Source organism: Leuresthes tenuis, unplaced genomic scaffold (assembly GCF_036924035.1).
Source record: "Leuresthes tenuis unplaced genomic scaffold, fLeuTen1.0.hap1 SCAF_7, whole genome shotgun sequence".
Lineage (NCBI taxonomy): Eukaryota > Metazoa > Chordata > Actinopteri > Atheriniformes > Atherinopsidae > Leuresthes > Leuresthes tenuis.
The window spans coordinates 3,695,211-3,721,245 of record NW_027325361.1 but is presented as its reverse complement, the minus strand read 5'-3'; the positions used below and the strand labels follow the sequence as shown (position 1 = coordinate 3,721,245).

General features: G+C 42.6%; 1 protein-coding gene across 1 annotated transcript; it reads left to right on the top strand.

Moving 5' to 3' along the window:
• Window positions 1-2,452: 2,452 nt before the first annotated feature.
• On the top strand, window positions 2,453-26,029 carry LOC140311535 (solute carrier family 22 member 23). The gene is made up of 10 exons (XM_072388928.1): window positions 2,453-3,617; window positions 5,174-5,277; window positions 7,062-7,216; window positions 20,021-20,207; window positions 20,451-20,578; window positions 21,181-21,283; window positions 21,505-21,731; window positions 23,634-23,666; window positions 23,844-23,967; window positions 24,269-26,029. Exons 1-10 carry the CDS (start codon window positions 3,183-3,185, stop codon window positions 24,687-24,689), a joined length of 1,917 nt encoding a protein of 638 aa, XP_072245029.1. The 5' UTR covers window positions 2,453-3,182; the 3' UTR covers window positions 24,690-26,029.
• Window positions 26,030-26,035: the final 6 nt, after the last annotated feature.

Below are 26,035 nucleotides of genomic sequence, written 5' to 3'. Positions count from 1 at the left end.
AGGCCTCTGGAGCGGATCAATCACAGCAAACTGGGCTTTATGGGTAGGAGGAAAACCCCCCTTAATGTCTGTTTCTCCAAGAAATCTGGAGATAAGTAAAGGAAAGTAACTTTAAAGGATTAAATCCAGACTTTGTAATGTCACGCCCCGGTGAGGTCTTTTTTTGAGGTCGATAAAAGCACATGACACAATGATTTTTAATCACATATTGTTGTATCAAACACATATTTTCGAGTGCTGCTTAAAGATGAACATAGAACGGACACCCTGAAATATCTCCGAGGTCCCTGGGAGCAGAGCTGAACAGACTCTTACCTGGATGTGGGTTTGGATGGCAGGAAAAACAGTGGTGAAGGGTTTTTTACGGCTTACGTAGGGACTTGTGAGCCATGGGACTCTGTGATGAAGGCCGGCCCTGAGCTCAGTGCTTTATATACAAGTATCAGCACTTAATAAAATCCAACAGTTGTAGGGAGGCAACTGGGGGTGGGTAAAAATATCGCTTGAGCAATTCGACAATCTTCTGAATTGATTCTAGCCCCTGGCCAGTGGGGGGCGCTGTGAGCAACACCCTCGTGTGATTCACACTGTGCGGACAAACCAGAACAATATGGCGACCGGAGTGAGGAGCAGCAGCATTAAGCCAGCGCCTTGCAACCTGAAAGCAGATGTGTGGATTGATTTTGTAAACCTGGAACACAGGAAAGAGATAAAAGTAAGGTGTTGTGCAAACTTTTCCAGGCGGGAATCTTTTCTATATTTTTCTGAAATACTGTAGCAACACGACAAACCTGCGAAACCACCATGAGGATGTTCTGCAGCAACCCATCGCTAAATCCACGGAATCAAAACAAACGCAACTCGACAGATCCTACAAACTGGTGCCAGGTTCTGTCCGCGCATAGTGTCGATTGATATTGAATCGAATCGAATCGTGACCTAAAGAATCGAATCGAATCGTGAGATTCTTAACAATACCCAGCCCGAGAGGCAAAACAGAGATGCCAAGAACAAGGTGATATGTTTCCTCATCTATGTTCTTTTGGTGGCAGAAGTGTGGCTGAGTTTTAGTTCCTCACTGCACTTTTAAGAATGATCAGTCACATTTCTTAAAATTTAGATTAAAGTACAAATCACTTGGCTGGCGCTTTAATCTGAGGCTTGAAACTTGATTTTAGAGGGTTAAAATCACCCATATTTGTTACCTCTGGCTTGTTCCAGCAGGGTTTATCTATTCTTTTATTAATTATTGTGATCTGTGTGAGACTTTTTCAGTGGTCTGTGAAGTTCTTTCCTTTATCATGCGTCTTCAGTAAACCTCCCATGATGAGAAAAGGGGGGAAAATGTCACCTGCTCTTCGCTAAGTTTATAAAATGATATGTTTTTAAAGGTGATAATATGTTCTTCATCCTCCAACACATGCAACTATTTGCAAAAATTGTGAATAATTCCTTTTGTGGCAGCTATGTGTCAAAACACATTAGTGTTATCTTATGTCCCTGCTATTATCATTCAGTTACACAAGCGAAAAAATTGATTACGCAGTCAAAAATATGATTTAATTAAACTTAACATTAACATTTGTATTTGTGGAAGGAGTCACATTCTGTTTAAAGACCCAATAAAATGACTGGAGCAGTTCTGGTGCAGAAAGGGAGAGGTTGGCAGCCTGTAACACACACTTATTGCTGTTCGGCCTTATTAAGAGTCTGAGGAAGCAGGAGGTGAGAGATGAGTGGGAAGTGAGCACGAGTTGTCACCTCTCTGCTGAGCCGTCAGCCGTGCCCTGGATACCAGCTCTGAGCCATCAGGAGACACCGAGAGTAAACCGACAGGTTCACAGCTTCACTCTCACACAAACATTCACTTATTTTGTCACATTAGTCCTGACGGCAGGCTCCCACGGAGCCCCGGGGGAAAGCTGTCACTCAGTCAAATCCCAAGGTCACAACCAGTCACGTGGGAGCAGCCGCGGGCAGATTTGATCCGCGTGAGGAACCTTAAAATCTCACACACATCTTAAATCACTGCAGCTTTGATAATCCGGAAGTAGGAGTTAAAGCTCCTTTTAAATGTTGTTTTCTCTCATTAGGGCACAAATTGAAGCAAAGGACATAAAGCATTACGATCGTCTGACGCCCCCTTGCGCCTGAGAGGCAACACGTCACCACCCACCCCCCGCCAAAAATCCCTGCCATCCTCCCATTGTCTGCACAATCCAGTTACTAATCTATTTATATGAGGGTTATGAAAATGACGTGCAGCTGCCTGTGTGGGATGCTCGACGCGTTACAAAACGCCCCCAAAAAAACACCAAACAAAAAAATGAATTAAAATAATATCTGGAGTTGGTCATCATGTCGCATCGGTGGAAAATATGAATGACTGAGTGATCCTAACAAGCCTTACATTGAACCGAGTGGGCAGAGGCTGCACAAAGGGTACTATTGTTGCCTGCAGATGCCCGTCAGTGCTGCAGTCGCTCTTTGAAGGCTCTCCAATCGCAGCGCATAGCGCGACCGAGGGAGGGCGGGGATTGGTCTCCCCAGTCTCTGCTCAGAGCCCAGCTTTGGCACAGCGTCCCATTAACGAGACGGCGACACACCGAGGATCGGATTATATGGCGTCTCTGAAGTCAGGGAGGACCGGTGATGTATGAAAGGTCGGGTATCTGGGCTTGAGGAGCTCAATCATGCGCACCTCCCGGAGGTAAGGGTTTGGACAGGTATGAGACCTGTGGCGCCCACGGATCAAGGAGTAGCAGATGTTTAGAGGATCTGGATGCGGCTCATAATTGCACTTCCATAGGAGCACCAGGCCCGGCACGCTGCAGCCGCACATGGATGGATGTTGCTGTAGGAGCTGCACTCATGGAATACAAAGCCCGTGTTGGTGAGCATGCCCCCCTGTCTGAGTCCGCCCCTCTCCGGGAGCCTCTCCACAGCGATCTCCTCCTGACACAGCTTCTCCACTCGGACATCCCCTGGTCGCTTCGACTGCCCTCGCCATGAGGGCGACAGCTCGGTGATCTGTTCGCCTACACGGACCGGAGAGACCCTCACATTTGGGTTCGAGTTTTTGTTGGTAACACGCCGGATTTATCTGCGCTCCGGGGATTTCTTTGTGCCAAAGGTAACACAGACTGCGTGAGCACAGCAGCTGCCTTTGTGGCCGGGTGGTGATGGAAGGCAGCCAGCCGGAGGCGCAGGACCACCCGCCTGAGAACGGCTTCACCCCGCTGGAGCGCCCACCGCCACGGCTGCTGCCACACATCGACGGCTGCGTGCTGCCGTCTCTGGGGGGCTTCGGGAAACACCAGAAGCAGCTCGTGGTCCTGACCTGGATACCGGCATTGTTCATCGGCTTTAGCCAGTTTTCAGATTATTTCCTGCTGGCTCAGCCCAATGGCACGTGCTTGCAACCCCTCGGTAACGACAGTAACTGGACCGTGCCACCGTCTCTGCCGGCCGCGGTCTCAACCAGCGGCGCGCCCGCGCTGCAACTCAAAGGCAACGGTACCGGGGAGGGAAACGGCGACGGCAGCGCACTATTGTGCGCGTGCAAGGAGTGGAGGCTGGAGCTGCAGACGGGACTCAGTCAGAATGTGGTTACCAAGGTAACGGGTGCTACTGTACAAAAAATACTCTCTGTTCTCCATCAGCAGCAGCAGGGCTGTGAGGCGCACGAACAAACGCAGCTGAGCGACAAGTCGCCCACTGACCTCGATATGAGAGGCTGTGTGTTGTGGTGGCAGCGTCGGTGCTGGTGTTGGTCCTGCGCGGTGTCTCATAAATAAAGACAGAAACTGCTCAAAACGTCCAAATCGAAACAACTCACCGTGTTGACTTCATTCGGATCACTTAGATAAAGGAGCTGGGCTGAAAAAAGTGAGCCGTAAACTAGCTGTGAGCTGAATTATCATGGATGCAACTATCCAACCCAATGGAAAACAGCCACAGACACAATATTATCCGTGCTTCTTAGACCTCCAGGGCCTCCTTGGAGTATTTCAGCTGCAGAAAACACGGTTTTGACCCAAAAAAATAGTTGTAATTCATTCCAAAATCGTTTCGTTTGCGCTTTCAATACTTTTGTGTGTGGTACATAGAGAAAAATAAAGGATGTTTACACTCAAAAATGACATATTCACCTTTTTAGGATATGTTTCAAGCAGCTATACTATTCCACAAAATCACCCCAGTCATTTCAGAGTGTTATATATATATTATATATATATTACATCCCTGGAGGCAATATCACCAGCGATTGGAACCATACTACAATCTAGGGTGGACCAGGAAGGATTTTAGTCCAGAAACTTTGCACACAGTACAAAGAGAATTGGAGGAAATGCGTTAATAAGAGTCTAGTGGCTCAAATTAACCCTCAAACCTCCTAACGGGTTAATTCTTCCATGCACAAAACCTTGATGATCAAATTTTCCAGAATTTTGTGGAAAAAACGAAGATATCTTTCTAACATTCCACTTCAGAGTCAATCTGATCTCCCAGCTCTGCCATAGCAGCATGAATAACACCTGTTTTCTCAGATGACATCGTTGCTAATGGCCCACACATAATAAACTCATGCTGGCTGGGTTCCCCACAGGTGAAGCAGTGGCCAAAATAAACAGGAAAAAGCAATAATCGTCTCCTCCTCTTCTCTGCTCTTCTGCACACTCAGCAGGGAGATGTGTAAATTACGGCTAAACACCAACTCTATTTTCACACACAGCTGAATCAGTCCACTGGGCTCTTGTTGGCGGTTTCAGGGTTGTGCACAAATAAAGTACACGTCGTGCTTCCACATGTGTCCTTGGCTGCGTTTCCGATGCTGAGCGCTGCAGCGGTGTGTGCACTGACCCGTGGGCTCGGAGGGAAGAGTGGAAAAATATTGATTTCTGTTAGAGGAGACATGCTTGCACATTCCCACACATGCTGCTTTTTCTCTCAAACACACACACACACACACCCACACATGCTTGTTTTCTTTAAAGATGGAGATTCGAATGTTTCAGACTCGGATCACCGTTTGACAGCATTCGGATGATGTTTCTCTTTGTTCCCGGGCAGCTCACACATTGAAAGTCTTTCAGCTCCTGATGTTTAATTCCCTTTTATGTTCGTGTGAAACGTTAACTAAGGCTGATCTGTCTCTTTCTATCTGTTTTAGTGGAACCTGGTGTGTGACTCGGCCTGGAAGGTTCACATTGCCAAGTTCTCTTTGCTGGTGGGCTCCATATTTGGCTACCTGGTGATGGGTGTCATGGCCGACTGGTACGCTGCCTCCTCCTTTTCTGTTTTGTTAAAAGTCTTAAAGATAAACTCCATCTTGTCTTAACTCTGAAGCATTTTTGAAGGTTTTTGGTACATCAGGTTGAAAGCAAACTCTCAGGATAGCTGGGGAAGACAAAAGTGTTCATCAAGATTTAGATATCCTCCACAGAGGAAGGGTTATAACAGACGTTTGTTTTCAGTCCTACTCTCCAAAAAAGGCAGTTTAGATTAAATGGATTTAATGTTCGGAGTTAAAAAATCAGTTTTGTGTCCATTTTTGTGCTAATTTTGTCATAAGTAATGAGAAAAGATGCTAAATCTGCTCATCCGATAACAGAAAAATCTATTTTCTGATGAAATTAGTAGGTGGTTTCTTGATATTTGTGCCTTCACCCCAACAACAGAGCGAAAATTACATTTAAACAAGACAAAGAGTCTGTTTACAGCTGGTGATAAGACATGTCAAGCGTGATCTGATCTCAAATGAACAATTTTAAGGGAATTTAAACAAACATGTAGCTTATATGACATAATCAGTCAGCTGTGGTGGCCACAAATACTCCAGCATTAGTGTATCTACTCATGTTTCTGCCAAATACTGAATTTAATTCTGTTACTTAGATGCTATTAGTGTAGATTTAGACCGTAACATGTCATAGATTTGCCTCAGTCCCGTTTTTTACGTACTTTGACAAACATTTCAAAAGGTTTTTAATCTAATAGATGCTTTGAGAAAGAAGCAAAATGAGAAAATGACTCAGTTTGAATGCATCCCTGACCAGAGACGCGCAATTATGTGAAGATGCGAATCGGAAAAGGTGAACAGGTTGAGGCTCTTTCAGCTGAATGTGGATGGATCCAAAGGAAAATACCACTCCTGAATTGTCTATATCCATCGAGCCCTGCTCACTAAAACCAAACCATTTGTTTCCCTCAGAGTGAGCACCAACTCCCTTTTCCATTAGCCTCCATTGAAGCATTTGGCAAAGCATCACAAAAGCCAATTAGCCATAACTTCGGGGGCTAAGCAGAGGTGTCACGCTGACCACTGCGGAAATACTGGAAATAAGAAGCAGCCTTTAATTAATTAATTAATCTCATGACTCAATGATAAGAAGACCCAACACACCAGAGGTCAGATCGCAGGTGTAAAAACTCTCAAAAGACGGTTTTAAAGCAGTTTTTTCTGACAATTTAAAGATTTAAGTTTGACCTGATGGTGATTACAGAGGAAATGTCACATAACAGTTATCAATATCATTATTCTTATGAAGTGGGGACTACGTTTTTGTGTAAATGTATCCAACTGTTTAACAACAGAACATCTGACATGTTTAATTCTCCAGCTGAGCAGATAACCGCTGAAACAGCCTTAGATCTCCTTCTGAAATCCCATCACTCAGACCTGCACCTTAGTGGCAGCAGAGGAGACGGCGGCGGTTAGTTTAAAGAAAAAGCTGCTTTTCCTGTGTTTTATCAGGAGCCATTTTGGATCTTTTCCACTGAATTCCCATCTGTGGCCTTTGGGCCACCTGAGCTGCATCGTGGGAAAAAAAGCCCCTGCATTGTGTGCAGGATCAGTAACAAAGGAAACTATGTGGAGAAATATGCAGGCCGGCGAGGCACCGGCTCTGACCTGACCCGATGACCTACTGACCCTCCTTACAACAGGAAGTCCACAGCGTCTGTGGAAAACAATGAAGCGGAATGATCTCTTTCACCTGACTTCACATCAAAAGTTTTGAAATCAATTTGCTTCTTCTTTGTGTCTCTCTGTTTCTAAGGTTTGGTCGCCACCCGGTTTTGATTCTCTCGGTGCTTTTCATGCTGGTGTTTGGTCTGACTGTTGCCTTCTCTGTAAATGTCACCATGTTCAGCACCTTGCGCTTCTTTGAGGGTTTCTGCTTGGCGGGCCTCGCTCTTTCCCTCTACGTGCTCAGTAAGTACACGCTTCCACCTCCTCGCGCCTGCCTGCCTGCCTGCCTCCCGCTTCCCTTCTGCTCCCCTGCTCCCGCATCTCCGTTCTTTCTCCGTCCCGTTTTACGAGGACTAGACAAAGAGTGAAACATTTTAGAGAGAGAGGAAGACCACCGGTGCGTTCTCTTATATAATTTTACTTTTTGATTGTTGCCTTTCATGATAATTAGGTTTCGGATTCTTCTGCTCATATGAACTTTGTCATGGTCAGAAATGCAGCTTCTGTTTAAATCCTAATAAGGAAATAAATGCTAATAGAAAGTGAAAATACTGGGATGATATTTTCAGTCTTTACTCTTTAAAATGAAGCATGTTGTTGTGTTAAATTTTACAAAACAAACTGACGTTCATTTCATATCCTTTACCTAAATAAAGGAACTAATACAGCACACTGGAATTACTCCGGTTAGTCCTACACAAAGAAAAGCATGCATAGTTATCATGAAAATATCTTAAGAGTAAAAGTCCCCAGTGCAGGAAAGTGTCCCGTTTTATGTTCGTATCATTATTAAATAAATGAAATCATTAGAATATTGTTACTCATGCAGGGACTGAATCAAGTGGCAGTGCTTTTAATCCTTTGTTTTGTTCATTTCTTCTCATTACGTGATTGATTGTTTGGTTTGACCAAAGCCGCCACAGATGCTCTAAAACCAACCAAAGTAGTTGCAGATTTTCTGCCATTTAATTAACTATTTAATCAACTAATTGTTTCAGCCGAAGTTGGATCAACTGTTCGGTAGTTTAATCTACGACTAAACATATATTTTAAGGGCTGTACTCAATCTAATCGAGTCTGAGATGCAGTGTAGTAGAAATAAAAGTGATTTGAAAATAAAATACTAAGTAGTAGCAGCTCACACTTACTGAGACTTAACTATTAAAATCTGTTTTAATCTGTGTGAGAAATAGAAGGAAAACAGAAGGTGACAAACAGCTGGGATGGGATTTTTAGGTGGATATCATAAATGAATCACCTGATTTGAACGTAATCAGCTCATTTAATGAACTTCCCCGCTTGGTATTAATGGAAGTTATAAGAAATGACAGGAGGAGTTTTATGGCTAAACATTGTCATGAGACCCGGTCGCTTCTGCACGAGTACTTTTAGTACTTTTACTCACCATCTAAAGTATTTAATCTCCCTTTAAGGGCTCTGCGGAAGAGTCATTGGTTCAAACTGACACCAAACTGGCCGATGACGATTTTATTTCCTGAGATTGTCCTCACCTCCCTCTGCAGTGTCCACCGCCCCCTCTCATTCTCACCCTCTGTGGGCCTCTTCTCCCTTTCAGGACAAAGTGAGATTAGTCAGACATTATGCGTGACGGCCGGGCAGACTTGAGCTCGAGCAGTGGGGCGGGTTTTTCCCTCTAAACGGGGTCCCCGATAAATCTCAAATGCACTGCTACCAACAACCAAACAAAATGGACCCTCTGCCGAGAGACTGGGGAGAATTTGATTCAATCTGCGACGTAAACCAAAGCAAATTAAACACAAATAACGGTGGGTTATGGGCTGTAATAGTAAAACAAATTGAGGTGACATGCTGGAGGAATAAAGGGAAATTTAGATTACAGAAGAAGTCCACAGACTCTTCAAGCCCTTTCCAGGCTGCAAAGAAGGGCTTTATCTGTGCATTAAACATGTAAGCTTGTGATTATACCCAAACATAATCAGATAAAATAGTGGAGTTGCTTATTGCTGTGAATTCTTTGCTTGTTTTGAAGTAGTTTTTTTTTCAGGCGGATAAAAGTCAACAGGTTTTTATATTTCAGTTAATCAGTTTAATCAGTTAATTGTTTTTTTCAATAAAGGTTTTACAATTATTTACAGGTTAAAAATTATGTATTTTAGATACGTTCTTGCATATTCAGAAACAAACTGTCTTTGTCATCCAGCAGTTGTTGTAATGAAAACTTAACCTGTCTCTTTAAGACACGCCCCCTTTTGAAAGGCCCAATCAGTGAAAAGGCCAGGAATTAACCTCCCTCTTAATCACATATTTACATAAGCAACTTGCTCCTTCATGGGCTGAATTGTTCACATACTTGCATGTGTACCACGCCTGTTATCAAAGGAGTGCACTTGAGGCACAGCCAATGTTTTTTCAGACCGTAAAAAAAAACACGCCATTAACACCATCCATACGCCGTTTCTCCAACATTTTGCTCCATGCACGACTGTTTAAAAAAATTACAGCAAAGTAGCAAAGACTCATCGTAAAGCTTCAGGTAACTGCAGACCTTCTTTGTAAGCTTGTCTTCCAAACTTTACGGCATTTTTACCGCTGCCGTCATACAGTCAAATTTGTGCCTACACTGCCCCTATTGGTCGCTTATATATTGCAGCTTGCGAATACATTAATTTCTGAGGATGTGGACAAATGACGCTCCAAACTAATACTGGATGTGCGAAGCAGTCATGATAAACACTCGTATCTGTGATCAAAAGCAAGTGTTTTCCTGGCCTAAAGCAGAACAAAGCAGCTGTGCATTTTTTGTTTGCAGCTAACCAAATTAGCTATGAAGGAGAAATTATGCAAACATGTCCCTTGGTGATGTCATTAGGTGAAGGGGGGAAAACGCTTGAAATACAAACAAGGTAGTTCAGGAACAACATTGTCTTTGGTGGAGAATGACTTCTTTCATTGGGAACCCCCCCAAAAGTCATAATGTGGCCTCCCTGAATTGAACCCTTTTTAGCATCTTTACATCTCCTTTTCCTCTTGTGTCTCTGCAGTTTTTCTCGTTTATGCACAGACTCGGATGCTTTAACACACCCAACACAGTAATTTTCCATCTGCTCGTACAGTCAGAGCATCAAAGGAAAAATACCTGTGTTGCTGGGTAGTTGTTCAGTATTTCACTTATGTGTGCGGTCAGAGCAGATTGCATAAGCAGCGCTGTGTGTTGCATGTGTTTGCTGCTTGCATGTGAGAGCAGATTGTGTGCATAGACTTTGAAGTGCGACAGAAAAGGTGTTTGTTGGCTATGTGAGGTGTATATGCATACAGTGGGAGTACAACAGCCTGGTTCTCTTTGAAGGGAATTCATGATGTGACAGTCGATAATAAACGCTGTCACCGCTTTAACTGCAAACTGCACTAATACGTGAGCAGCATGGCAGTGAAGGCCGCGGCAGAGGAGGAAGTCCCACTGCAGGACAGAAGCAGCACCGTCGATCGGTGTTGTGGCAGTGACACATTGCTTTGTTGGGATCACAGTAAACTGGATTTAAAATGGACCGAAAATGACGGTTCTTCCACTGTGGGGCTTTCATACACAGTCCCCAAATGTGACAGCAGCACAATGATTCTGCCGTAGCCTCGTTTCACCGGAGTTTCTCTCAGTTTTAAAGGTCCAAAAGGAACCATATAAACATTTTAAAGTAACAGTAATTCAATTTGAAAGACGAGTAGAAAACTGATTATTGTGTTAGCCGTTAGACCAGAAGCAAAATATATTTAGACATGTCTGTTCAACCAAAATCATATGAAATAATAATGCTGTTTGGTTTGAATTACTAATGCATGTAGATGCTCAGCTGGACTCAGCTGGGCCTGGATCATTTTCAGTGTTTACTGATACAACCAAATTCCCATTAAGGCTGCTCTCGTTCACATATAACAGACACTGCTTTGTTGCTCAAAGCATTCAGAGGCTGTCGCTCTGCTCTAATAAAAGGTTTCGGTTTTATAACCACAGCGTCATCTGACAAAATCACCTTTTAAGAGGCTTAAACCTGTGCAGGGAATTCAGCTACACTTACTGTACGTGTAATACATCCTCCCACAGAGAAGGTTAGAAACTATGGGATGTGTTAAATGTTTTGCAACAGTTACCGTCTCCACCCACCATCTAGCAGCAAAGTGTACCTACAGTTGCATCTTTTTCCTTTATCGGCTGATTCCACCTGAGAAAAGGCCCATCTGTAATGGTTATTTACGCTTCTTTTTATGCTTCTTTGACAAGGTTAATTCATGTACCAGTACCAAAAGAAACCAGTGCTAAATCTCACAGAACAACCACAACTATCGGTTCCCCCACTGCCATCTTCCTTGTTACACACTCCAACTTTAAAAGCATGTTCTGGTCTTTATTTTCGTTTATACTGTATTAGTTTCTGCTAAAATGTGAGTAATAGGAGGTACTTACAGAGCTTCACAATCCGTCTCCGGGGACGGCCCGTTTTAGCCTCATTTTAGCCGATCTAGCCTGCTCAGGATGGTACATCCTGAAGGTCTGAGCTGAGATCTGGGAATGTGGAAATAGTACATAGAAGAAGTCCTGCAGGGAAAGACACAAGCAGGCAGAAGATCAGACCGGCTGTAAATCTGGAAAAAGAAAAAAGAAAACTGTCCAATCTACTGCTTATTGTAACTGGATATTGCTGCCTTGTGGATTACAGCATATAAAAATGTGTATATGTGTAGGTTTTATGCCATTTTACAGTATTACAACATTTATCTGCCTTAAATCTCCACAAATAAATGTAGAAAAAATAAAAAAATGGCATGCATTTAACAGTTATTATGAAATAAAGTCATGAACACTGTACATTTACAGCAGCTAGTGTACTGTACATAACACACAGATCACTACTGATATCATGGGAATATTAACTTTTAGTTTTATCTTTTTGGAGCTCAGCAGCTACCTTATAAAATTCTAAATGAACTAAATACATTAACAAAAACACTGTACTTGAAAGCAGATTGAAGGCACTTGTAGTTTAGCTGCATATTTCCATTGTTTTGCTATCTGGTACTTTTAATCTCACAGATGCAAAGCTTTTTGTACTTTCTACTCCACTAAATGATGGATAAAACAGTATTAAAAAGCTCTTCAAATACAACATTGTTAAATGATTGTGGAAATTGTTGTTCCATATTGCACCTTTGGGCACTTCACACTGTAATGACGGCAAAAAGAGGCAAGTAAAAGACCCTGAAACCCCAAAAGCATGGAAAATTATCTGGTAAATTCAACACAAAACAGTTTGAGAAGAGATGGGTCCAGGAGAGCTGGTCTCCTTGTGTTTTCAATCGACAGAAAGGTAGACTTAGAAAGACTTCTGAGAGGACCCGAGGGGCTCGAACAAGGTGCTGAATGTACTCTGATGAGGAAGATTTTGAACTAAATCCTAAATTCTATTGAAAAGCGGTGAAGTGACATGAATATAAAGGGGAGGAGCTATGGAAGTTATATAAGGTGGAGTTTTGCACCAGTTGGAATCAGTTACCAGAACTTCAGGTGGAAATAATGAGCATTACAGGAGTCTAAGCATGAGGTCACACTTTTGCTTAATTAAAGGATCTTATCTTTTTCTTTTTATTGCTTTGAGTTCAGTCTTCAGCGGGTGAAAGACATCATTCATAGGATTTAGGTCAGGTGACTGAACTATCGAGTCCAGTAAAATCAAGGAACTGTGTATGAAAAGTGCCAGATGTTTACACCCATTACAGATGTAAACCCCCTCAAATTCAAACTTAAAGCCTGCACTTTAATCCCAAAGTCGTGCTTCTTTCAAACCCAATGAGCTGCAGTTCGGAGCCAAAACAAAACGGTGTAAAAGCTGTAGTCTGCTGTGCTGTTAAGGACAGACACTGAAGCATAACAGGGGTACATGTCGTCTGTTAACCGGGCTGCAGCAGAAGGAGGTTGCTCAGAGAATGGAAGAAATAAGGATGTGGCATGCATGTGCTGTATTATGGATTATTTACAGTATTTACATGTGTGTGCTGTTGCTGCATTCTTCCATCCGTATTATCTATTTAACAGAAATACTTCCTGCATTGCCATTGTAAATTCAACACTGAGTGTGTCTAAAATCAACAGCTCTCTGCATTTTACCTCAATGTTTCCCTTTGCCCCATTCACCCCCCTCCTCTTCCTCCTTCCACTGTACCATTTCATTACCACCAGCACTCACAGCCTCACTCGCTCATTTTCGTGAGGCTTATTTGAAATCTCTCATCATTTTGTTATCTCCCTGCAGCACGCACTGCATAATAAACTCCTCTGGCGCAGTCAGAAGAAGCTTTAGTTTGCTCTTATGATATGTAAATATTTTCATGTGTGTGTGTTGTGGTAATATTTGGTTATTGCACAGCTTATGCACTGACTTGTTCTTTTACAATGTAGCACCTACATCTGGGCTGTCCTCTCGAAGCTGTTAGGACAGACCATCCTTCTCCTTGTGCTTTTTCCTTGTTTTAAAGAGAGATTACTGGACCTGATCCCATTTACAAACAAACTGCCTGTTCTTTTCTGTCAAATCTTAAAAGCGTGGAATACGTCTCTAACCGACTGAATTCCTTGCTTTAGAGCAGAAGATTTCAAAGTAGGGGCCTCCCCAAGGGTGCCTCAGTGAATGGAAGAGAATTTTACATTTGTTGTTGAATTAGTTATCAAAAGAGATCACATAGAAAAGCCACAAAAAACCCCACAAAGATGTGCAAATTTAGCATAACAAGACATAAAATAACAACTCTGAATTATCACAAAGATGCATAAAGTGACTGTAAAGAGACATATAACATTTAAAAAAATAATCATGCAAAAAGAATAGCTTTACAAACAAAAAAAGACTCAAAATGACCACTAAGAGTTGGAAAAGAACAGTTTGGATACTAAATAACAACAAAGAAACTCACAACAACCATCAGACTCAAAATGACCACATGGACAGACATAAAAACAACAAAAAAGACCAGAAAAGCACTGAAAACAACCATGAAGGCAAGCAAATAACACCCCAAATGACTGCTTGTTATCAGTTAGAAACTAGATTAAAATAAGCTAAGCTAAAATAAAATAGGCTAAACTAAGCTAAGCGAGGGTAAGCTAAATTAAGCTAAGCTAGGCTAAAGTAACCTAAAATAAACTAAGCTAAGATAGTCTAAATCAACCTAAACTAAACTAAGCTATGTTAAGATATTTTCAGTTCAGTTTTGTAAAATATGTTCTCAAAAGGGTATTTTTTCACTTTTATGGTCACTAAGAGGCTCTGTAACTTTAACTGTGTGCAAATGGAGCATTTACCATCTAAAGAGATGCGTTTGTATCTAATTGTGGATGCAAATGCAACTCTGAATTGTATCTGTAAATAAGTGAGTGATAGCAAACGAGCAAATTAGCAAATGAAAAGGTGGTGGGTTAGTGTTTAGAATAAAAGTGCGGACCTGAGACCCAACTTTGACCTTAGTGATGAGAGAATCAATGTTTTAGATTACATTTTTAAATATTTGAAAAGTTATCTTGGTAAAGACTTGTTGTCTCATCAATAAGTTACTCAAACGTGTCGTCAAGGATCTAATTTGAGACTGAAGAAAAACCCTGCCCTCGACTTGAATGTGCCAAAAAGACTTCATAGCAGTTTGGATTTGTTTAAATGACTCATTTGAGAAGTTCCTGCAGACATTTTGTACTCAGGGTCTATGTTAAAATCCCAAATCTGCAGTAGATTTTCCCTCTAGCCAGTCAAGTTTCATATCTTTGGCTCCTCCTGTTTGTTCCTGCTTCTCAAAGTCATGCAGGTGATGTTGAAGACAAGCAGTATGAGTGTTTAAACGTGTGTGTGTGATGTTATGACTTTAAAGGGGATGACTTCTGCTGACTAAGCGGTGTAACATAGTGCTGTCATGCTGTGGTCTTATCAAGCCTCCTTGGAGTTTCCCTTCCTGCCAGTGAAGTCATCATTGAGGTTTCAACAGAGTTTTTCATTATTTTGTTAAACTGAAAACTTTCAAAGAAGTTTCCAGAGTGTTTGGTGATGTCTTTGTGTGTGTTTTTTTTTTTTATTAGTTTGTGGATATTAAATCCAATAATGTCAAACAACAGAAAACAATGAAATCTCCTAAAATACTAAATTCATTCTTGATGGTTTTGGCCAACAGATGGACCATGAAACAGTTTATTATAACATCAATTAGAGCAGATCCATAAGTCGATGTGAAAAATCAGTGATTAACAGAACTATGAATGGTTTATTAATCTAAACATTTTTTCCAGAAGTTACAGTTTTAATGGTTTACTTATGATGTATCCGAACCACTTTGGTCCTCCTCCAGCTTTTCCTTCGGCACCAGTGAGGAATTTAGCAGCCGTGATGGGCTGACATGAAATTTGTGTTGCTCTGTGACAGTCGGCTAACTTCACATGGAGTTTGCTGCTGATAGTTTTGTGCAACATGGCAGGATATTTATCTGATTTTGACGACGTGGACGACAACTTTGAGTAAGATGGACGTTCTTACCGGAGTGAATGAGCTGTGCTGCAGGGGGGCGTCGATGACATCATCCCAGTAGACGAGTGTGTAGAAAGCCGTCTATAAGCCCCCCGATAGCCGCCAATAACAACAACACAGCAGCTATGAGCTAACAGAGCTATAGCACACGTTCATTCATTCATTCTTCTTAAAGTATTGGTGAAATAAGGACAGATAATGCCTTATTTAGAGGCTGCATCCTCTAAGCCCCGTTCACTTCGTTATATGGATCTCCAGTTATCTGAATATCTTCCGGAGGACGCCGACTTTCACCAAACTGTTCTCGGTGAGTAGATGAACGTATTTCATGCCAGAAATAAGGCCCAGGTTTAAAAATACCGGAGTTGCCCTTTAATTCGGGCAAGTTAACTTGCTGAAATTGAAAAGCAGATCATCGTCGGATAATGATAACTGTCATGGCTGATCATTTTCTATTGATTTCCCTATCGTTTAATCGACTAATGATTTCAGCACCATATCTAAAATGCGTATCGCTTCTCATCAGCAGCAGCAGGAGCAGCAGCAGGGATCTGTTCATCGTCACACACATTAACACAGTCTGTGGTTCTCTCTCTGAACTCCTGCTGTCAGAAAGCCAATAGTCTCTCCTCTCTGTTCTCATGCCCCAGGCGAGGTTAGCGAATAGGCAGCACACAGCACAAAGCGTGTGTGTGGTGGAGCTGTCAGCCATTTGTCATCGAAGATGTGTTTGACCATTAGATCATCTGTTTTTTGTTGCCGTCTCTTTGTCTTACTCTTCTTTTCTTCCGGTGTTTTTTGTTCTGCGAAGGTTTTGCAACTGCTCACTTTCAGATGTAAAGTCAGCGGAGAGGCTGCTTGGTGAAAGGAGGGGGATGTGGGGGGTGAAGAGGATGGGGGATGGTAGCTTCACAGCGGGTGAGGGCCACTTCAGAGTCAGGGAAGAGGGGGGGTGATGGGGGAGTGAGGGAAGATCAGCTCACGGAGGGGGGGCAGTGAGATAATCAGCACAAGAAGAGCCATTCTCCCACTCAGCTGGAACAAAAGGTCCCTGCCAGTGTGAGATACTGTGTGTGTGTGTGTGTGTTTTGATATTACAACAGAGTCAGTGAGATCAGACACCTCCCCAGAGAGCAAGGGAGTGGTTTTTGTTTTGCTGCTTTGGGACACATTGCCTTTGCTGAGGTACTTTTGATTTCTCTGGTCTCTGTGTGAGTGTTTTGACCGAGGTCCACGATTGTTGTGGATAGTCGTACCATTGGGTGACGACTGTGGAAAATAACTAAGAACATGTAAAAGAGTTCCATATCTAACTGCACATGAGATTAGGATGTTTATTTAGACTTAAATACAGCTCATATATAGATAAAAGTATATGGTTCCATTAGATATTAGATAATATTAGATTTCAGCACGATATTTTTATTCACTTTCACCCTTTTCAGGTTTAGGCAGTCCATAGTCCTGGTTAGGTTTAAGGACTGAAACTACCGTATTTTTTGGGTTATAAGGCGCATTAAATGAAACAAAACTCAGATAAGTCAAACTTTATATGAGTTTGAAATCCGTTTCGTAAGCATGTCTCTTAACAGGAGCCATTTTTGGGGCAGCGGGAATAGAAAATAGATGAATAAATGCACACACCTTAATGTTGAAGCACAGATCGTATTACTCTGCGAGGCTCGTGACTACGGTGGCCCGTAATGCTCAATCCATCCAGCAGTGCAGCTTCGTAGCTTACCAAGGCCGTGCTAAAACATTTTTAGCTCTGTGTATCACATAAAATCAGTTCTAGGTCAGAAAGCACAACCAGAATTAATTCATACATCAGGGACACCACATTTTAAGGAAAACTTAAAGGATTTTAAGCCGTATGGTCCGAAAAATACGGTGGTAGAAGCACAAATCTAAACAGCCACACCTCAACTTCACCCTGTGGGAAGGTGCCACGTTGCCAGAATTTGGGTGAATGCAAGTGCAGCTTCTGAGAGGAGAGACGTCAGATTTTTTTTATCTTTTCTTAACCAAAGCTGAAACGCAGACAGCTCCTTCAAAAACAGTCCCATGGAGAAGGAAAATAGTGTGCAAAGAGCAGAGAGATAGTTGTGGTTGGCAGCCTGTGGAAAAAGCAATCACAAGAAACTGGTACAAGACAGACTCTCCAACATAAGACTGGTGGGTGAAAATTGGAAATACACCATATTTAATTTTTACATATCTATGAGACAATAAGAGAATAGACCAGTTTTTTGTTTTATCTGTTTCAGGAATACAATCCAATACAAAATTGTCCCAATTTTCCTATTTATATGGTTTAGAAAAATCAACCAAAGTGCTACAAAAAGAAAAAAATAGTCCCTGGGACCAAAAGAACTTAAGTACGTGTTGCATACCTTTATCAAAGCTTCTTTGCCTCTTTATATAGGTGGTATGAGAACTCATTGCTCCATGCAGAAACTCTAACAGGAACCGGTGTGAGATTGTCTATGTCCAAGTGTAACTGATCTCTTAGTTATTTGATAGGAAACCACTTGATTTCTACAGTTTTAAAGGATAACATTCAGGCTTTTGAACGTACAGCTGATGCAATCATCAAAGTAACGTATGAACTCCGGGATCAGAGCCTAACAGTGACAAACAGGCCTCGAAACAGCTGGGAAGATGTTTGAAGATGAAACCGAGCTGTAAAACTCTTGCTTATATATCCATCACATTTCATAAAATTATACTTTCTTTGTAAACGTTCACTTTTGGCTTCTTTAAGCACTTCATTTGACTTCAGCTTTAGATGTTGAACTGATATTTGATTTCCAGGAGAACACAGAAAACATCAATTGTTGAAAGTGAGATATTTAGCTAATATAATAACTTATTTTGAATTTGATGGCAGCAACATGTCTCAGAAAAGTTGGGGCAGGTCCATGTTTCCCACTGTGCAGCATCACCTCTTCTTTTGATAACAGTCAGTAAACATCTGGAACCAAGGAGACCAGTTGTTGAACCTTTGGGAGAGGAATGTTGTCCCATTCTTGCCTGAATTTGGATTCTAGCTGCAGGCAGGTCAGTCCAGCCCTGCGAAGCCATGCTGTTGGAATAGATGCAGGATGTAGTTTGTCTTCCAGACATCTGGATGGGAGCAGATTTTGCTCTAAAACCTGTATATATACCTTTCAGCATTGAAAAGGTGCAGGTTTCCAGTTCTACAGGCACTAATGACCCCCCCCCCCATGCCATCAGAGATGCATTTACTGTATGTTCTGTACTAGTCAAAGACCTGAGAGCGTTATTCAGAAACAGCTGAACCTCTGTCCATCTTCACTTCTGAGAAGCTCTTCCTCTCTAAGGAAGTTCCTCTCCAATTAGTTCCTCCAGCTGTTTCTGTTTCAGCCGTTTGTTGCCCAGTCCCGACCTTTTTGAGGCGTGTTGCTGCCATCAAACCCAATGACGAGCTGATATTTTTAATGAAGCAGCAACATTTGACATGTTTTATAAGATTTGCAAATGGTTGCATTATGGTTTTCTTACATTTTACACAGCATCCTGACTGTTTTTAAATGCCGGTTGTCAAAGCCGTGAAAACTGCCCCCATCTCTGAGTGGGAGGCAGGCGCACTCTGCGTTTCTCGTGGAGGAGAAAAAAGCCGCCAGCCAGGTTAAGGATCACGGGTCAGTGTAATTTCCTTCCAAGGTTTTGGTACCTGCAGGGAAGATTTTTGGAGTCTGGAGCACAACAGAAGTGGAGTTGGAGGGATTTCCAGTTAAACCACGAACCCTTCTTTCCCAGCCTGTAATGTCCCTTCTTTCTCTCATCTTCAAGTCTTACTCATCATTAAATCTCTTTCCTTTTCCTCCCCTTTCTCTCCTTTGCTAGTCTTCATTATCATTCCTCACGTGACTCCACTGATGAATAGATGGACTTTTTGTGGCCTTCTGAGGGAAAAGTAATTTGTATTCTGCCCCTACACTCCCTGTCCCTCCCTCCTCCCTTTTTTTTCCCTTCTTCACGATAAAAAGTGACAGTACGAGTTACTGTATCCCTCCCTCCTCACCCACCCACAATGATCACCTTCAAGAAGACCTTGCCATATGGGCCTGGCCATCTGGACTGTACCATATTACAGGCAGTAGGGGTGGTGGGGGAGATTAAAAGACAATCAAAGCAAAATGCTCGAAGAGCAGCTGAACCCCCTCAAAAGCTTTGATGCGGACTCCATTCTAAGTCCATGAAGAGGCCCGGTGTTAAACTCGTTCACTCTCAGGGGAAGGATCAGTAATAGGTGTCCTCAATAATTCAGAGAGGAAATTCAATACCATTAAACAAACACACTCATCACATTCTTTCAGGCCATTCAAGCTGCTGTTAGGTTAATAATGGAAATCATATCCTACGCCACATCTAAACGCCTACAGTCTCTACATTATTCACTCATCTCTCCCGCTGCACCAACATAACAAGAATCTATATTTTCCGTGGAATAAAATCCTCCTCTTGCTTCTCGCTCTGTCTCTTTATTTAGGGATCGAGCTTTGTTTGCCAGGCTGGCGTTTCTCCATGACCATGGTGGCCAGTTTTCTGAAGGTGGGCGGGCAGCTACTGATGCCAGGGGTGGCTGCTCTGTGCCGGCATTGGCCAAACCGGGATGACTGGCAGGTGCTGCAGATAGTCATAATCAGCCCTTTCGTTCTGATGCTGCCCTATATCTGGTGAGTCCCACCCTCAGCAAGGGGGAGCAGATTCTTCTCACGCTGAGCCAGGCGATGGCTTGTACAGTACACTGAGCACTACACAGTACTAAGCACTCTCTGCTTCAACTTCAGAACAATACTCTCATTCTCCTGCTGTTTTTCTTCTTCCTTCTCTGTCTCCTTCTTGCTCAACATGCTCTGCTCTCACCCTTTGTCCATCTCTTTGTGTCCTTCCTGCCTTTTTTCTCTCTCGCTCTTCAGGATTTTTCCTGAATCGCTGCGCTGGTTGCTGGCCACCCAGCACTACAGGCGGTCCAAAGCCATGATGCTGCGCATCGCCAGAAAGAACCAGGTTGACATGACAACGGAGCCCAGTGGCGTTCTTACAGGTGAGAACAGACTCGAAGGGGAGAGGAAACAACATGAAAGCCTCTAAATCCATCTTTGCCACAAATTTTACTTTCTGTTGTTGCTTTGCTCACTTCATTAAGCAGATTATTAAATCACCATCAACTGGATGTTATGTTGCAGCTTCTCCCTGCCGTGTGATGAAATGAACATGCAACCGACACAAAGACAGACTGAGTCACTTATCTGACTGTTCACATGATGAAATGCAACTGCAATCAACACGTTTACCTTTAGATCATCAAGGGATTTTTAATTCTCTGCAAGAGCACAAAGTGGCAATTTATCCTAAAACACAAAAGCTCCTAAATCTGTAGCTACATAACAGCCCTTAAAGACTTCACACAGTGGAGATTTTCCTCACACCTTCCTCCTGTATGCGTGTGTTTCACTCATTGTTTCAGCCTCCCTCAGAGGCCAGCAGACAGATAGATGATAGGAGAGTGTAAAGTGATGTCCTGTATCAATCTAAAGGCACCACAGCACTATAGTTTCTCTGTGCTAAAAGGTCCCTTAGCGTCCAGCCTCTCATTAGCCTCTAAAAGGAAAAGTCTCAAGGTGTGCGTTTCATGTTTCCTACCAGAGCTGGAGCAGGAGCTGCACAAGAAACCCCAGAGGACCTGCATTGTCAAGATGATGAGCACCAGGAACCTGTGGAAGAACATTGTGGTGCTGTGTGTCAACTCGTAAGTGGGCTGCGTTTGTGGCTGGACTCGCACAGTTCTTTTGCCAATCAAAGCCAGCTTCCATTGTGTTGAGAGCATGAATTTCACAAGAGCACCAACCGCAGACAGACATAAAGACGTGTGTGTGGGTGTAAACCTCACCGGCCCCGTGGCAGACGCATGTCTCAGGTTCCACCTCACTGGCTGCGTTCTCACTGCCTGTTTATGTGTTGTTTGTGCAGCCTGACAGGTTATGGGATTCACCACTGCTTCTCCCGCAGTATGATGGACCCGGAGGCCCAGCCCACAGCTTTGTGCCACGCTGACTATTACACCATGGCTGGCATCGCTGTGGCAACCTGCCTGGCGCTTTGCCCCGCGGTGGGATTGATGGGTCGGCGTGGAGGGCTGCTCACCTTCATGATCATAACAGCTCTGGCATCACTACTTCAGCTGGGTCTCCTTAACTGTGAGTAATCACACACACAAGTGTCAAAGGACCGTGAGCAAAAGTCCTTCTCCCTGTTTCCGCATCGTTCGCAGTGTCAGCAGCGGCTTCAGGTTTCACTTTGTGTGCTTTGATATTGACAGCAGTCTCACAAGGAAAATGAGAAAGGACAATGCTGTCTGTGCACCAGTGACCTGACGCATCCAGCCCCTGATTCTCTGGATCTCTCCACATAAATCTTGTTATCTTGTAACACATTTTAAAATAACCTCTTATCTGCAATGTCATTGATGTCTCTTGCTGGCAGCACACAGCTTATAAAAATTACTAAAATTAGAAAATCTTGTATGAAACATTAAATGTGTTAAAATTATGTTTTTGGGTCAACAAAAAAATCTTCTTACCTTTCAATATCATGTCATTTTCAAATGATACATGAGCAAACTATAATAACTACATTTTGTGACATGTTGATGTTGTCACTGCATTTTAGCTGGTTGAAAAGGTTGAAAAGATGCCTAAAGAAGTCCGTAAAGCATTGGACTTTTGGAGCTTTAGGAACAACAATGCAATCCCAGTTGATGCTCACTGGGAAAGTATTTTCTGTGGCTGAATGAAAAGTTAAATTATAAAGCAGTGAGTGAAACTGAATAGCGAGAATAAGACCAAGGATGTTAAGTTACATTTACCTTCTAGAGCTTCCATGGGTGGATATTACATTTCAATGTTTGGGGGACAATAATCAGAAGAAAACCTCATGCACAGCTTTTGAGGAGGACACTTTTGTCTTTATGTTTTTCTGTTCATGTGTAAAAGTCCAGATATATATATTTAACCAACCATAGTTTATTGTGAGTATTTGTCTTATTGAGATTAAGTCTTTATTTTACAATTTTTCAAAGAAAACATGATTTCCAGCCACCTAATTTGCACCACAAAAAAGTTAATATACAGATAATGCCAGAAAATATTATAATATACAAACTAATATTGTAGACTATTTTCTGGCCTTGCTAACAAAGCAAAGCACTTGAAAATCTATCAAAAATTGACCTAGTAATTTCAGTTGTGTGATTTGCCGTCAAAGACTTACAAAGTGCAGCTACAAACCAAATCTAATCTGATGAATATAAACACATTTTATCCTAAGAAGAAGAAAATGCTTGACACATTCTCAGTTTAACTTTTGTGGAAATTGCAAGCTGTACACATTAGCTTAATTCTAACTAGCCTGTTAGCTAACAAGCAGACTCGTTAGCTAACAGGCTAGTTAGCTTACTTTGTAGCTAATGTATGCTAATCTTGTTAACTTGCAAATTGACATGGTTTTGCTCCAGTTTTTACTTTGGAAAAAGCAAGAAAAATGTGCCCATTTTAGGTGGTAGACTTTACTCTACTTTACTTTTCATCACTTACTCCCCTGCTCTTTACTTAACTGACATTTTGAATGCTCATGAGCTTGAAAGGCATACTTCAAGTGAAATTATTATTGAGGAGGGTAAGGCTTGTAAATTGTGTGGCAACAAGTCCAGAGCGTATCCCATCTTTCAACCCTGTGACTCTGAACGGGCTAAAGTGGGCATAAAATATTTATGGATGGGTTCAGAAAGGCATCAAAACAGTTCAGGAAACTGTCTTGTACATAAAGATGAAATTCTGGGACACCTTGCATGCTGCCCCCAAGTCATTAAAATAGTACAGTTTGTAATTTAACCTTCAGTGTAATAGGAGCATCTTCCATCCTGCCTTTCTGACCTACATCTGCAGTATGTAGTCATTATCTCAGGCTCCATTTAACAGTTCCCATTCTCCTGAAGGCTTTTTTTTTTTTAACTCTACTTGTTTTGAGTCAGCAATGTGTTGCCTTTAACTAATGACATGCTCCCTTTCTTCTACTCTCCAATGCTCACTCGTGGAATGCAGTGATTGGAAAGTACAGCCTTCGCCATGACACAGGTACGTCAGCAGTTTGCTGATTTGTTCCCACATAAAACAATTAATTAAAATAGTAAACTTTTCTGCTGATCTCAGGATCGGTTTAATTCCGAGGACTCTGATTTATTCCCCTGGCATCAGGCAACATTGTGTTTTATGCTGGTATTTACACTGCTGATGTTGCTCTCCTCTGGACAGTTCTGCGAGACACTCTGAACAGGAAATTCTCGGTGGCCTTCTCCATCATCGGCATGTTCTCGTCTCACGCAGTCAGCACACTCAGCATTTTCTTTTGTGCTGAAATCACTCCGACTGTGATTAGGTAAGCCTGCATGCTCATAGGTAACTGTCTGTTGTGTGTTTTCCTGTCAGTACAGAACAGGAAAGCACGTTCATCTCAGGTACGACACTTAATATTTCATGTTATTAAATGATGAACCTCTGATCAGTCGCTAAATGGCCCCATCTTGTGGTGCACCTTTGACTGACAGGTGAGATGCCCGTCAGATGAGGTGACGTCTTTTTCTGAAAAGATGCACTGGAAGCGTGTTGTTGTCTTTGGATGTACTGATTTAAGTCAGAATACTTTCGTGACAGGCTAAATGTAGTTTCTCTCTGCGCAGGGGTGGAGGTCTCGGCCTGGTCCTGGCTAGCGCCGGCTTTGGAATGCTCACTGCCCCCATCATGGAGCTCCACAACCAGAAGGGCTACTTCCTGCATCATGTGATCTTCGCCTGCTGCACCCTGCTGTGCATCATCTGCCTGCTGCTGCTGCCGGAGCCGCGGGGTCAGCCCCTGCCCGAGAGCCTGGCCGACGGAGAGACCTTCACCCGTCAGATCCTGCTCCATCCAGGAGAGCAGCACCTCCTTCTCGCCAAGTGTGACAAGGACTACTCCCGCGTCCATGACACGCCGTTACACCTCACAGCCACCGGGGGCGCTACTGTGGCAGCAGCCACCGCTCTGGCAGCGGTACCTGCCTCCTACGCTCTTGCAACTGGCGGCGAGGTGATTGGGAATTGTGCCGTAGCCAATGGGGTGTGAGCGCCACAGCAATAGTCTTCTTCTGTGCTTGTAATTGCTGCAACATTAACCCGACTGAGCGGTCGTTGAACTATTTAAGGGAAAAAAAAACACTCGGACGAACCAGATGAACTCTAGTTGTAGTGAGGTTTGAGATGATGATAGTAAATTTCTGTACTTTGTAGTGACAATGGTTAATTCAAGAGTTGCCAAAAAATCTGGCACTGAAGTCAGTGTGTGTTAAATAATACGAGCGTCTTCAGTGCTGTTGGTGATGTTCTCGTGCTGCCATCCTCTCTGCTTCACAGAGAAAGTGAGCAGACACAGGGAAGAGCCAGCGGATTAACTGTGTGCCCCGTGACCTTTCCGTTTGTAATTTTGACTTGTTGAAACAGGATTTCACGGCATCTTCAAAGTTATTTTGCACTAAATGTCAAAGACACAATCAAGTGTTTGTGAATTCAGCCAACATGTTGGAAATCCAGAGTTTGGCTAAACCACTCCCACTATTTTCTGCATGAAAGGGCACAAATTATTATTATTCTAGTTGTTCCTTTTTCCTTCTTCGGTTGTGGTCTCTAACAGAAGTCCAACGTGGCACTTTGTCCTCAGAGCTGAGGTTAGTGTGGACGCTGATTTTTTAGATAATTACTGCCTCTGTGGGCGTGTGATGGCTGTCAGATGTGACCAACAGCCGGACGCCTCAGCAGGCTGCCTCTGTAGCCTTTAGAGACTATCGATAGAACAAATCTGAGAGCTGAACGGACATTAGAGGGACCTGTTGGTCGGTGTTCTGCTGGATGTCCTATGATGCATCTTCGCGTTTTAATGGCTTTATCAAGGTGGCTCTGTTCTTTTAACAAAACAGAGACGACACAAAGTAATTCAAGAAATCCAGTATTTATTTTGTAAGGCTGCCGAGGGCAATTTTGTTGCTTGAAATACCTCCTTATTTCCACTCCAGCTCTCTCTCTCTTACTCCTCGTTTTCAGTACTAGTGTGATGTTGTAATCCTGCTCCTCAGATCTGTAACTATAGCCACAAAAGCACAATATTTCACTCTTTATTTTTGAAATATAAAAGTTTGTGAAGATTAGACTAGAGCAGCATAGACCTGGCCTACTTGTGACAAGTGTGAATTCATACTGTATCCCTTAGGACTGCATAAAAATGTAAGGTATTTGTACATGTGCCATTCATTCATAATGTATGGACCATAACCTTCATAGATTTTGAAGCACAACAAATAGAAACCATCTCATGAATCATTTACAACAAGTCCAAACATCCTCAATTTTTCAGAACCCCATTTACTCCATCGCACATGTATAAAACACACCGTATGGTTTGGTAGTTTCAACATTCAA